A 12,986-nucleotide genomic window follows, 5' to 3' on the forward strand; every position below is an offset into this window, starting at 1 on the left:
CCCAGCAGAACATGGCCACTAGTCGTTACTGCTCAGCTGACACTTGTACAGACCAACTGTCACAGACACGTCGCCCTCAGCAGAGCACAACACAAGGAAAGATAAGACGGCTCTTCTCGCTCTCACTTTCTCGCCCAGAGCTCAGGAGACACACTGACAGCACGCAGTGCAGATAATCCCCCCTAATCCTCTGTACAACAGCCCACATCCAACATGGCCGCCTCAGCTCATCTGACAAGAACTACAGCTCCGTCACCTGAGGTGAACCGACGGTGTTGACGTCAGCGCAGTATGCGTGCGGCACGTGATCGTAGCGCGCCCTCCCATTGGCCTTAACACTTAGTCAGGTGGTGGCGGCGGCTTAGCGGAGGCTGCGGCGGAGTCGTGGTTTCCAAGGAGACGTTTGGAGAGAATGTGGAGGAGGAGCCGGTCCGGTCTATGAGTGGAATGACCTGTCCATGGCACGTGTGTGGGGCATTAGTGGGGGCAGAGCTCGGGGCGCTGGGCTGGAGTGAGGGGGCACACGTGCACTTGTGTGCAGAACGTGGCCTGTGGGAGGCATGGGATTCGAGAGAGTAGGAGGGCTGCGGGGTAGCGGTACCCTCCATAATGGCGGCTGCGGATGCTGGAGAGGGCTGACTGCTCGACTAGTGTCTCTATAGCCACCTTTACCTGTCACTCACTGCATGAGACACAGCTGTGGTCAGTGAGCTGCTCACAGACCCCCGATGCTGGCATCACACTGCAGACCAGGGTGAAACAGTCATATACTCATTCATTTCAGGGGCTTCAATGTTTTTTTATGTAGCTAGAGTTTCATCCAATTGCAGTTCATTAGGGGGGGTTTCCGGTAATAGCTTGGTGGGGGTCCCCACAGCCAATCATCTGTTAGGCAAGGCCAGCTGATTGGTGACTGTGGACCCTCAACCTCCTGATATCAGTGGGCCCATGTTAACGTGGAAAGACCCTTGAAGTTCAGTGGACAATTTGTCAGTCTGTATCGGCTGTAGACTCTAGGAGACCATTAGTCTAGTAATAAGACCCCAATAAAAGCCAGTACTGGTATCCCACCTCTAAGGCTGCATTCCATATCGGTTTGGGTGTTACCATCCCAGACAAATCGACCAACCCCCCCCCCCCCCCCAGCTGCTTCTGGTTTTTATTTTTCACTGAATCAGGTATGTCTGATCTTTTCTTTATCCATTGACTTTTTGCAATGGATCAGTGAAACACTAACAGATCTCTGAAGCACAAAGTCTGTCCTGAGTGTGTCATCTGTTTACATAGACTTTGATGGCGGAGTCTGATCCACAGAAAAGATGGGAATAGGACCTGCTCTGAGATTCACACACTGGACACGTATTTAACTGGACACACGAACACGTATTTAAAACTGATGTGTGAATGACTCCGTGCAAATGGGTCAGTGTTCTGTCTGAGAAAAGACAGGACTAGGACACGTGGCATAAATGTGTGAATGAAGCCTTAGTCTGTGTACACAAAATATTTCTTCAACTCCTCAATTTTAATGCCTGATGAATAAATTGGGATGTTCCTTTGACAAACGTTTGGCCATCTAGACTAGAGTACAACTGTATGCCCACAGTGAGTCTGTGTAGCGTATGCGTGAAGATGGTAGATGCTCCTTTGGTCAGATTTGCAATGTGAGGGGCTCCATGTGTCACTTAGTACATGGGGTGGAGAAAGCTTTCAGCTTGTACAAGTGTACTTTTATTGATGATATAGACTTGGTAATTGTAATACCTTGCATATCATTAGGAAAGTTCACCCTGACTTGGACAGGCAAATATACCCCCAGTGATACATGACAGTATGATGTCTTTGGAAATGTTAGAGTATTGTGATCAGTTTATTATAATGGCTGAATAGCTCTTGCACAATTCTTGTGCCAATGTTCTTATTTGTGTGTTAAAGGAGCCTATTGATTTAATTACGTTATATACTGGTAGTTAACTAGAGATGTTGTTGTATTTACAGTCACATAAATATGTGAAGTATCTATATAACGGAGTACCATTGTTTATTATCTTACTTCTGTCATACTACTGTTTATACTCTCCCCGTGCCCTGGCGTCGCCGTCTGTACTCTCCCTGTGCCCTGGCGTCGCCGTCTGTACTCTCCCCGTGCCCTAAATTATTTTTATATATTGGACATATTATTTATTTATTTTTTAATGGGGTGGGGCTACAATCAGGAATTTAGATCGGCAATATATATATATATTTTTTTTCATTTATTTCATTCATTGTGCTCCCCATGGAGTCTTACAATACTTTTGGTGGTCATTTTCACATTAATATGTTCTTTTTTTATTGTTGATTTTCCTTACAACTGGGGTTGGTAAATTGGCCCTAGTTAAAGGGAATATTCACTCTGCCTGCATAGCAGAACTGACTGGGTCCCCTAGGACTCAGCAGCTGTTGTTCCTTCCCTACACCCAGGAATCACATGATCATTGAATTCAGATTATAAAGCACTGTCAATGCTTCCTAATCTGTATATACAAGTACTGGTGTAGCAGAGAAGGTGGGGAGTCTGGCCACTGCTTACACTGCATTGATGTTTTAGAAAGTCAATGCAGTGTAAAGTGTGGAGTACCCAGACGTTTATAGTCCATGGATAGTCCAGAAGTGGGTACAAAAGCACTCCTATTAAACTTTTTTTCTGCTCTAAGCCTATGTAAATGTAATGTAGCGGAAGTATGTTAATGTACTCACCGATCACAGTCTTCCACACTTTGCAGCTCCACTCCGGTCTTCTTCTCACTCACATTATACTTTGTTAAACCTAACTGGGCATTACCTGCGATTCTTCTCTGGGGGCATGTATTTTGTCCCATGCATGATTATAGGCAGGCAGCAACAAACTGGGAAAAAAAGAACACGTCCCTACAATAGCTTAGAACAGGTTTTCTCCTATGTGAGACGTAATGACACAGCCTTGTTCTCAATGGCTTCACTGCAGAGTTGTGTGTGATTACAAAGATCTGGAAGTAGAGCAGAGATGAGGGTGATTATAAACACCTGTAGGGGCAGTACAGCTGAGCTGAGCTTTGTCTCATTACAAAAACTTTTAGCAGCTTTCCTCTCACAGTGTTTTTAGCTCTGGTTGAGTTGAGATGAAAGCTGAAATGTTAGTAATCACACTCATTTCTGTTATTTTCCTGGCACTGTATAATCAAACACAGCTCTGCAGTGAGGAGAGTCATTACATATCTCACACAGTAGAAAGCCTCCTGCTTATAATTGGTCAATGTCCTACAGGGGAAGAACACGCCCCCAGAGACCAATCTCTGGTGACGCCCAACTGGACTTCTATATTATAATTTAAACTTTACAAGCTAATATCTCTACAACGGAGAGGACAAATGAAAAAATAAAAACTACATTTTATTCAGCTCTGCAGTCACTATTCCATGATGTGGTCAGTTTAACATGCTCAAATTGGTGAATGATCCTCTATCTAAAGGGAATCTGTCAGCAGGATTTCAACCCCAAACTATATGTACATGTAGCTCTTTCAAAGATAAGTCCAGCAATACCTTGACATGACCAGTCTGTTCCTCTGTTACTGATAAATCAGTGTTTGCATTGATATGCAAATGAGGCCAGAGCTCTATGGTAGATCTGAAGCATTAGTCCCTCCAGTTTCTACCTGCTTTGTTCCATGTAATTAATGGGTCTCTCCTAGTCTTGTACATTAGGAGAGACCTGTCTATCAATTAGAGCAGTGCAAGAGGCCGGCTGGCGATGGCCCCAGACTAGTCTTGTCTCTGCCTATGGTCCCTGGCTGGATCTTAAATTTCCAGAGTGTTTTTGAGAAAAACATACCTATCTGCAGATGTACAGTCAGCTCTAACTTATTCTGCCTGTGTTTTGGCCGACTATAATCGACTGACAGGTTCCCTTGAATGTTATGTGCCAAACGCTCAAAGTGCACACTCTCATGGTGGGATTCCCTTTTGAGCTGCTTGGAGTGCAGATTAGTTATCTGAGCCATAGGGATATTTGTATATAGGTCTATGCTCTGCTGCAGATGATTCTTACCTAACTTTATGGTGTCACCTCTAACCTGAAGATTATTATAATGATACTAGATGGTGGCCCGATTCTAATGCATCGGGTATTCTAGAATATGTATGCGGCCGACCTTGCGCAATTAGCAAAACGGTGTTTAAATTTGGCGGCAATATCGGTGATTGGTCACGGGTGGCGGCCGCGACCAATCAGCGAACTGTGTTAGTGAGGACCGGAGAGCTTGTTTAAATTTGGCGATAAAATCGACCAATCAGCAAAGCGTTGTTTAAATTTGGCGGCAATCTCGCTGATTGGTCTCTGGCGGCCGCTACCAATCAGCAGAGTGGCGTTTAAATTTGCAGCCTATATCGCTGATAGGTCGTGGCCGGCCACCGCGACCAATCAGCAGAGCGGCGTTTAAATTTGCCGGCGATATCGCTGATTGGTCGCAGTGGCCGGCCGCGACCAATCAGCAGAGCGTTGTTTAAATTTGGCGCCAATCTCGCAGATTGGACGCGTCTGGCGTCCACGACCAATCAGCAGAGCGTTGTTTAAATTTGGCGCCAAGCTCGCTGATTGGTCGCGGCTGGCGTCCGCGACCAATTAGCACAGCAGTGTTTAAATGTGGCGTCAAAATTGGTGATTGGTCGCGGCCGCTATTTAAATGTGGCGCTCAAATCGGTGATTGGTCGCGGGCAGCGGCCGCGACCAATCAGCAGAGCGGTGTTTAACTTTAGCGCCAAGATCACTGATTGGTCGCGTGCGGAGAGTGCGACAAATCAGCGAATCGTATTGGTGAGGACCGGGGAGCGGAATCGTATTAGTGAGGAACGGGGAGCGCTGCTGCCTGTGCGGCTACTTCCGCTGCGAGAACCCGGGACATGAGCGGGCTCTCGCAGCAGAAGTATCCCGACCCGCAGCGCCGCTCCCCGGTCCTCCCTTGACACCCTAGCCGCTGATGTCCCCACAGTATCTGCATGGTGTTACAAAGGTCCGGACATTTGTGTTAAAAATCGCTGATTGGTCGCAGGCGCTGCCCGCGACCAATCACCGATTTGGGCGCCAAATTTAAATATCGGCCGCGACCAATCACTGATCTTGGCTCCACAATTAAACATCGCTGTGCTGATTGGTCGCCGACGCTGGGCGCGACCAATCACCGATTTTGGCGCCACATTTAAATAGCGTCCACGACCAATCAGTACAGCGGTGTTTAAATGTGGAGCCAAGATCGGTGATTGGTCGCGGCCGATATTTAAATTTGGCACCCAAATCAGTGATTGGTCGCGGGCAGCGCCAGCGACCAATCAGCGATTTTTAACACAAATGTCCGGACCTTTGTAACACCATGCGGATACTGTGGGGACATCAGCGGCTAGGGTGTGAAGGGAGGACTGGGGAGCGGCGCTGCGGGTCGGGATACTTCTGCTGCGAGCGCCCGCTCATGTCCCGGGTTCTCGCAGCGGAATTATCCGCACAGGCAGCGCCGCTGACATCCATGCGCCTAGGGTGTGAAGGGAGGACCGGCGAGCGGCACTGACATCCAATTGGTCGCGGCCGCTATTTAAATGTGCCGCACAAATCGGTGATTGGTCGCCGTCTTGGCCCGCGACCAATCACTGATCTTGCCGCCAAAGTTAAACACTACTGTGCTGATTGGTCGCGGACGCTGCCCGCGACCAATCACCGATTTGGGCGCCAAATTTAAATATCGGCCGCGACCAATCGCCAATCTTGGCTCCACATTTAAACACCGCTGTGCTGATTGTTCGTGGCCGATATTTAAATGTGGCGCCCAAATCGGTGATTGGTCGCGGGCAGCGTCCGCGACCAATCAGCACAGCGGTGTTTAACTTTTGCGCTAAGATCAGTGATTGGTCGGGTCCGAAGACCACGACCAATCATCGAATCGTCTTGGTGAGCACCGGGGAGCGGCGCTGCCTGTGCGGGTACTTCCGCTGCGAGAACCCGGGACATGAGCGGGCGCTCGCAGCAGAAGTATCGCGACCCACAGCGCCGCTCCCCGGTCCTCCCTTCCGCATGGAGGTCAGCGGCGCCGGCGGTCCTTCCGCTGCTACCGGCCGGGAGATGAGCGCCTCGCGCCGCTCATCTCCCGGCTGCATCTCCGTCCCGCAGATGAGCCGCTAACGGCCGCCATCTTTTTTCAGAAATCCCGCGGCGCTGATTGGCCGCTGCCGGACCAATGAGCGACGCGGGATTTCCTGGACAGACAGACAGACAGACAGACAGACGGACGGACGGGATAAGACAATTATATAGTAGATATTCCCTAGTTGTAGTCTAAATGGCTGCCATTGAATCTCCCTGACTCCTGCTAAGCTATTGCAGTGGTATGAGGGTGGGCAATATATCAGGGCATTACTAGACAGATTTGTATGGGTGTTGGAAAGTCCAACAGTGCTGGAGATGTTCAGATTGCGCTGTTTTGTGAAGGGAGATTGTATATTATTACTTCTTACTGACTTGCATTAGATAATTATTATGTATGAAGTTCCTGGATATATTATACTTTTTATTTTCTAGATGGATTCAAGAGACACATTTTCTCTCATGTCTGGATTAAGTAACATCTGAAATATGAATGTGGTGTTTTTTCACAATTTATCATGGCTAACCCACAGTAAGTACTTCTTCAGATGACTTCTAGGCATGTGTCTTTGGTTGGGCAGAATTTCTCCCAGATTTAACTGTGAGGTAGCGAGCCCATTACTAGTACGAGAAGACGCTTTTCTGAAAAGTTTTTCTACTTTTTCACTTCTGGAATTTTAATCTTGAGAACACAACGAAAAGTTATGGGTGGTAGCAAGTAGTTAATTGTTGCTCTTCTTCCTATTAAGGACCACATAGGTAGCATTTTCAGCCTCCAAATATTTTTCAGTGGTAGTTAGGACAACCTTCCACCCCCTCCCCCCTATTTTTCTTGTCTGTCACAGTAGATGACCCCCATGTAATCACATCTGTGTTCCTCCTTTTGATGTCCCCTCTGCTGAAAGGGAGGTATGTACTGTGGCCTGCAATAGTAGCTTCTTGCATCTGTCTCTGCTAACAGACACAAGAGGCGCCCACATCACTGTCATATTAAAGATAAGTTCCAACCAAGACCAAGTCCTGTGCTGTAACAATAAAATAAAAAAAATGCTTATCTAGAAATCCACATTCCATTGGCATTGATTGATGCCCATTATACTTTCCTTGCTGCTGGGGAATAGAAATGATCATAACAGTGTATATCAGTCTGCTTGAACTGGGCCATATGGGAACAAGTGAATCCCCTGGTGGGCCTCTACACAGGAGTAGACCCCTATGTCCTATGTATTGCCATAACATATTAGCCTGCTTTATTGATAATGAATTAATCTGTTATTATTTTTTCATAAACCGGATTCTTTTTAAGTCCTGGTGGCATTTGTACTATTATTCAATCATTAAATAACTCCAATTATAGGGACACAAGAGAATAAAGGGACTTTGTTCTAAGAAACACTTTGGACTTAACATTACTCCTTACTCCACTCACATCCAGGCTGATGGTTTCCCAATTCTTATATATCTAAATTGATTGTGCCAAACTGATATAATAATAATAATTATAACATTCTACAGCAATTTAAAATTAAGTAATATGAAACATTTGGGAAATGCCCACATACATATCCCCATTGCTGTTGAATAGAGACTTTTAAATTCCACCCTTGAAATACCCAGGGTGGAAGACCTACTTTTAGGTGAGGTTTATGTAAAATCTACCCTTTTTGGGTCAGGAAAGACCTGATTTTGTCAAGATTGTCTCTGAAATTTCTCGATAGTCCTGGTGAAGTCTGGACTTTTTGGCAACTTTGTCTGCATTGGAGCCCAAAAGTATTTAAGTGTATTTTATCCATATTAATGCACACTGGTTACCCACGTTAAAGGGGTTGGGCACTTTGCCTTTATTGTGGTGGAGACATGATATTGTGGCACGGCTGGGCCATCAATTAGTAGGTGTACAGCAGATTTGTGATAACAGTACAAACTGTTTCCTGATCGATAGCAGCTATTAGTTGGATGCTGCTGTGCAGTTGATTACAGTCAGACTTGGCACCGCAGCAGCAGAGTTGCCATCTTGACGAGCTAGTTTATGTGCTTGCTTTTACAAAGAATAGTAGATTTATGAATATTTATATATGATATTAAACAGATCAAGAGAGAAGATGATTTGAGTATAATAACTGGTATATTTGGAAAGCTGTTTTTCCTGGGTAAAGTAGCTAAAATGTTGGAAGTGTGGGGATTTGCTTCAGTACTTTTCTATTGTTTATAGGTCGAGCTGGCTGAAGCCATGTTGTGGCAAGAGGGCTACAGTGTGGCACGTATTTCTGCTCAGTGCCGGAGTGAATAGCTTCCTGGTAGCCTGCGTGATCATAGTGGTAATTCTAATGACTATGGAGCTGCTGATAGACACAAAGCTACTTCAATGTGAGTCATTATAAATTTAGATTATTTGTGTTGCTCGTATTAGATTTACTAGTATGACATTGTATGTTATCACTGTAAAATCTCTAGAATGCCGCCATCAATCCAGGCCTCAGTGTCATGTACTTTATAATTGGTTCAACAGATGTAAAGGGAATTAAACACAAAAAAGAGAGCCATAAGTGTTTCAAACACCCCAAATAAGATATGGTTAAGCACAGTGTGTTGACGAAAAAGATTTCATAAGTTTATTGAATATATTTAGAAAAAATACATTGCATAAATTCCATATAATATAAGATATAACATGGGCAGACAGGGCAAAAAGAGAGTAGATAGAGACACAGTTGTAGTCAGATCTTAAACCAACACTATAACACATAAGGTCATATGGCATATACTATACAATTCGTTATTAACAACAAAATGTGTGTTGATAGAGTCACAGCAGAATTGTCATATAGTAAAGCATTTATTAGGCCAACTAAGAAATCAGTCGCAGGTAATGCACAACATCACAAATGTATACATATCCCATGGATTAAGCCTAATATAACATACTTAGTGAAAGGGATGGAGGCAACCAACAGAAGCCCCAGGGGCTTCTCCTGACTCTGTTGCCTTCATCCCTTTCACCAAGTATGTTATATTAGGCTTAATAAACGTATCTTTTTAGTCAACACACTGTGCTTAACCATATCTTATTTGGGGTGGTTGAAACACTTATGGTTCTCTTTTTTTGTGTTTAATTGATATTTAGTGGTATACCCCTTATTACTTACGAGGTCCTGTTCTCCACTGTCATTTTTTTTGTACTAGATTTAAAGGGAATGTGTCACCAGGTTTTGGCACCTCTATCTGAGAGCAGCATGATGTGGGGGCTGAGACCTTGATACCAGCGATTTGTCACTTACTGAGCAGCATGTTGTATTTTTGATAAAATCAGTGTTTTTTTTCAAATTCAAGGTTTATTGATTTATCAGAAAAGAAACAGCAAGTAATTGACCTATGTGGTTGAGAGGTAAACAGAAATAAACCACCACTTCAGTGTACGAGGGAGTACCCAAAATAACGAGAATTACTTATTTGAATTTTTTAATCAAAATAGCATATTGAAAACATTAATCCCCATTAAAATATTGCCCATTAGATGATATGCACATGTCCCAATGGTTTTTCCACTGTTAGAAACATTTTTCATATTCTCCTGAACTAATGCTGTTAGATGACTCCAGCTATTATTTCTTAACTCCTTCTATGCTCTGAAAACGTTCTCCCTTTAGGTTTTTCTTCATTTTTGAGAATAAGAAGTCGTCGCAGGGGGCAAGGTCAGGTGAGTGGGGGGGGTGAGGAACCATTGTTGTCATCGGTGTGTCAGATGCGACAGACAGTCGCTCTGGATCTGTCTGCAGAAGGTCACTGCTATTGGCATTGCAGACGTCTTCTTAAATGCTTCTCACTTTTGGACCCAGCGGCAACCTCCCTCCTGCTCTTGACTGACACACCCTGGTCTGGGTGTTTATAAACTTTCAGTCTGCTGCAGGGAGTCGTCGGTGATATTCATATTTTTCCTTGTGAAGACTTGGAGCGTTTGCAGTCGTCTAGCTTCCTCTCTGGTGCCCTTGGAGGACGTTTGATGTTATCTCTCTGATGTCTGCTCAAGCTAAGTTCTCCCCTTTAGTTTGTCTCCCTTGTTGTCTTTAGTTTAGTGGGGACTGACCAGTGCTCACCCCCCCTCCCTATCAAGGGCCTAGCTCTAGGGATATACAGGGCTTAGGTTTCCTGCTCCAGCGATTGGTGTGGAATCAATATATGGACGGTAGAGTAGGCAGGGTATTGTTAGATCAGCCTAGGGGCCTCCACTCCCCCTTTCCCTAGTGTCTGGACTTCCTTCCCCTCATCCCTTCGTGTTGTACTTAGTCATTCCCACACTGTGCGTGACAGTTGTCATGCCGTTTTTCGTCAGAAACTGGTTGATTTTCAACGCTGTGTGGGCAAGCCCAATGTCGCCATAATTCAGGTATTTTTTTTTCTCACTGCCTCATGCTTTTGCTTCAGCACTTACAGATAGTAATGTTGGTTCAGTGTGGTGCCCTGAGGAACAAATGCAACGTGAATGAGTCCTTTGATGTCGAGAAAACAAACCAACATGGACTTCAAATTTTATTTCACTTGCTGTGATTTTTTTTTGGTAGGGGCAATGAAGCTGTCTTCCACTGGCTGGACTGCTGCTTTATTTCAGGATCATAAGCGTAACACCAAAATTCATCCCTTGTGATGACTTTTGAGAACAAATCGGGGTCAGTTTGTGTCTGTTCTTTCAATTCCTGACACCCTCTAAGATGGCTCTCCCTCTGGTCATCGGAAAGCAGTCGTGGAACAAACTTTGCTGCAATGTGTCTCATGTTCAAACGTTCAGTTAGTATTCTTTGGTATGAACTCCAGGAAATTCCAGTAACAGTGGGGAAAATAAGTATTTGATACACTGCCGATTTTTGCAAGTTTCCCCACCTACAAAGAATAGAGAGGTCTGTAATTTTTATAGTAGATACACTTCACCTGTGAGAGACAGAATCTTAAAAAAAAAAAAAAAAAAAAAAAAATCCAGAAAATCACATTGTATGATTTTTTACATAATTAATTAGCATTTTACTGCATGAAATAAGTATTTGATACAATAGAAAACCAGAACTTAATATTTGGTGTTGAAACCTTTGTTTGCAATTACAGAGGTCAGACGTTTCTTGTAGTTCTTGACCAAGTTTGCACACACTGCAACAGGGATTTTGGCCCACTCCTCCATACAGATCTTCTCCAGATCTTTCAGGTTTCGGGTCTGTCACTGGGAAACATTGAGTTTCAGCTCCCTCCAAAGATTTTCTATTGGGTTCAGGTCTAGGCCACTTCAGGACCTTGAAATGCTTCTTACGGAGCCACTCCTTAGTCCTTCGCCCTGGCTGTGTGTTTCGGGTCATTGTCATTCTGGAAGACCCAGCCACGGTCCATCTTCAGTTCTCTTACAGAGGGAAGGACGTTGTTGGCCAAAATCTCGCAATACATGACCCCATCCATCCTCCCTTCAATACAGTGCAGTCTTCCTGTCCCCATTGCAGAAAAGCACCCCCAAAGTATGATGTTTCCCCCACCATGCTTTACGGTTGGGACTGTGTTCTTGGGGTTGTAATCATCCTTCTTCTTCCTTCAAACACTTCCTCCAAAAGTTCTATTTCCAGGACGTCCCTTCTGACAGCACCACCAGGAGGTCATCCTTCTTATCCTTGATAGGGACAGGAAACACAGAGGAGCTTAAATAGCCCCACCCCACCACCACCCTCCAGTGTTTTTCCTGTCCCTATCAGGGACAAGACGCAAGAATTGTCTTGCCTTCCTTCTGACAAAATTATACCAATCAGAAAGAACTTTCTTTCCACTCCCTGGATGTTAAAAGAACGATTCTACAATACCTGAAGATCACGGAAGACTGGAGAATTGATTCAAACCTTTTTATCCAATTCGGTGGAAGAAACAAAGGAAGGAAAGCATCAAAATCTACTCTCGCTAGGTGGATAAAGTCACCGATCATTAAAGCAGGACAACCTCCCCCGGAAAACATGAGAGCTCACTCAACAAGAGCAATGTCTGCTTCATGGGCAGAGAGAGCAGGGGCCTCTGTGGATCAGATCTGCAGAGCAGCGACCTGGTCAAGATTAAGTACTTTTTGTACACATTACAAATTGGACGTTCTGTCAAATCAACAGACGGCCTTTGGGAGGAAAGTCTTCCAAGCAGTAATCCCGCCCTAAAGGAGTTATTTGATATTTCTCCTGGTGGTGCTGTCAGGAGGAATGTCCTGGAAAGTAGGAATTAGTCATACCGGTAATGGTATTTCCAGGAGTCCATCATGACCGCACCATTACAGTCCCCCCCCCTTGGATTTCCTGTCTGTTACGTGAAATAAACGTGTATAGAAGGAAATTCAATAAACACTTTTGTTACATCCATCCTGGTGTGGTACTTGAAAAATCACTGGAGGGTGGTGGTAGGGAGGAGCTATTTACCTTTTCTGTGTTTCCTGATCCTATCAAGGATAAGAAGGACGACCTTCTGGTGGTGCTGTCATTGATGGACTCGTGGAAATACCGTTACCGGTAGGACTAATTCCTACTTTTGGTCTCCTCTGACCACATGACCTTCTCCCATACCTCCTCTGAACCATCCAGATAGTCATTGTCGAACTTCAAACGGGCCTGGACATGTGTTGGCGTGAGCAGAGGGACCTTGCATGCCCTGCAGGATTTTAATCTATGACGGCATAGTGTGTTACTTTCGGTAATGTTTGAGACTGTGGTCCCAGCTCTCTTCAGGTCATTGATCAGGTCCTCTCATGTAGTTCTGGGCTGATTCCTGACCTTTCTCAGAATCCTCCTTACCCCACAAGGCGAGATCTTGCATGGAGCCCCAGACCGAGGAAGATT

At 44.9% G+C, this 12,986-nt stretch overlaps 1 protein-coding gene across 1 annotated transcript in view; it reads left to right on the forward strand.

Moving 5' to 3' along the window:
• The first annotated feature begins 313 nt into the window (after positions 1-313).
• TMEM266 (transmembrane protein 266) overlaps positions 314-12,986 on the forward strand; it is a 75,674-nt gene continuing 63,001 nt past the window's right edge. The window contains exons 1-3 of the mRNA XM_073652656.1: positions 314-461; positions 6,583-6,679; positions 8,360-8,514. Coding sequence (XP_073508757.1) covers positions 6,666-6,679; positions 8,360-8,514 — 169 coding nt within the window. The 5' untranslated portion in view covers positions 314-461; positions 6,583-6,665. The remainder of the gene's footprint in view (positions 462-6,582; positions 6,680-8,359; positions 8,515-12,986) is intronic.

This window comes from Phyllobates terribilis, unplaced genomic scaffold (assembly GCF_046119375.1).
Source record: "Phyllobates terribilis strain yellow unplaced genomic scaffold, ASM4611937v1 Scaffold_11__3_contigs__length_659146591, whole genome shotgun sequence".
NCBI lineage: Eukaryota > Metazoa > Chordata > Amphibia > Anura > Dendrobatidae > Phyllobates > Phyllobates terribilis.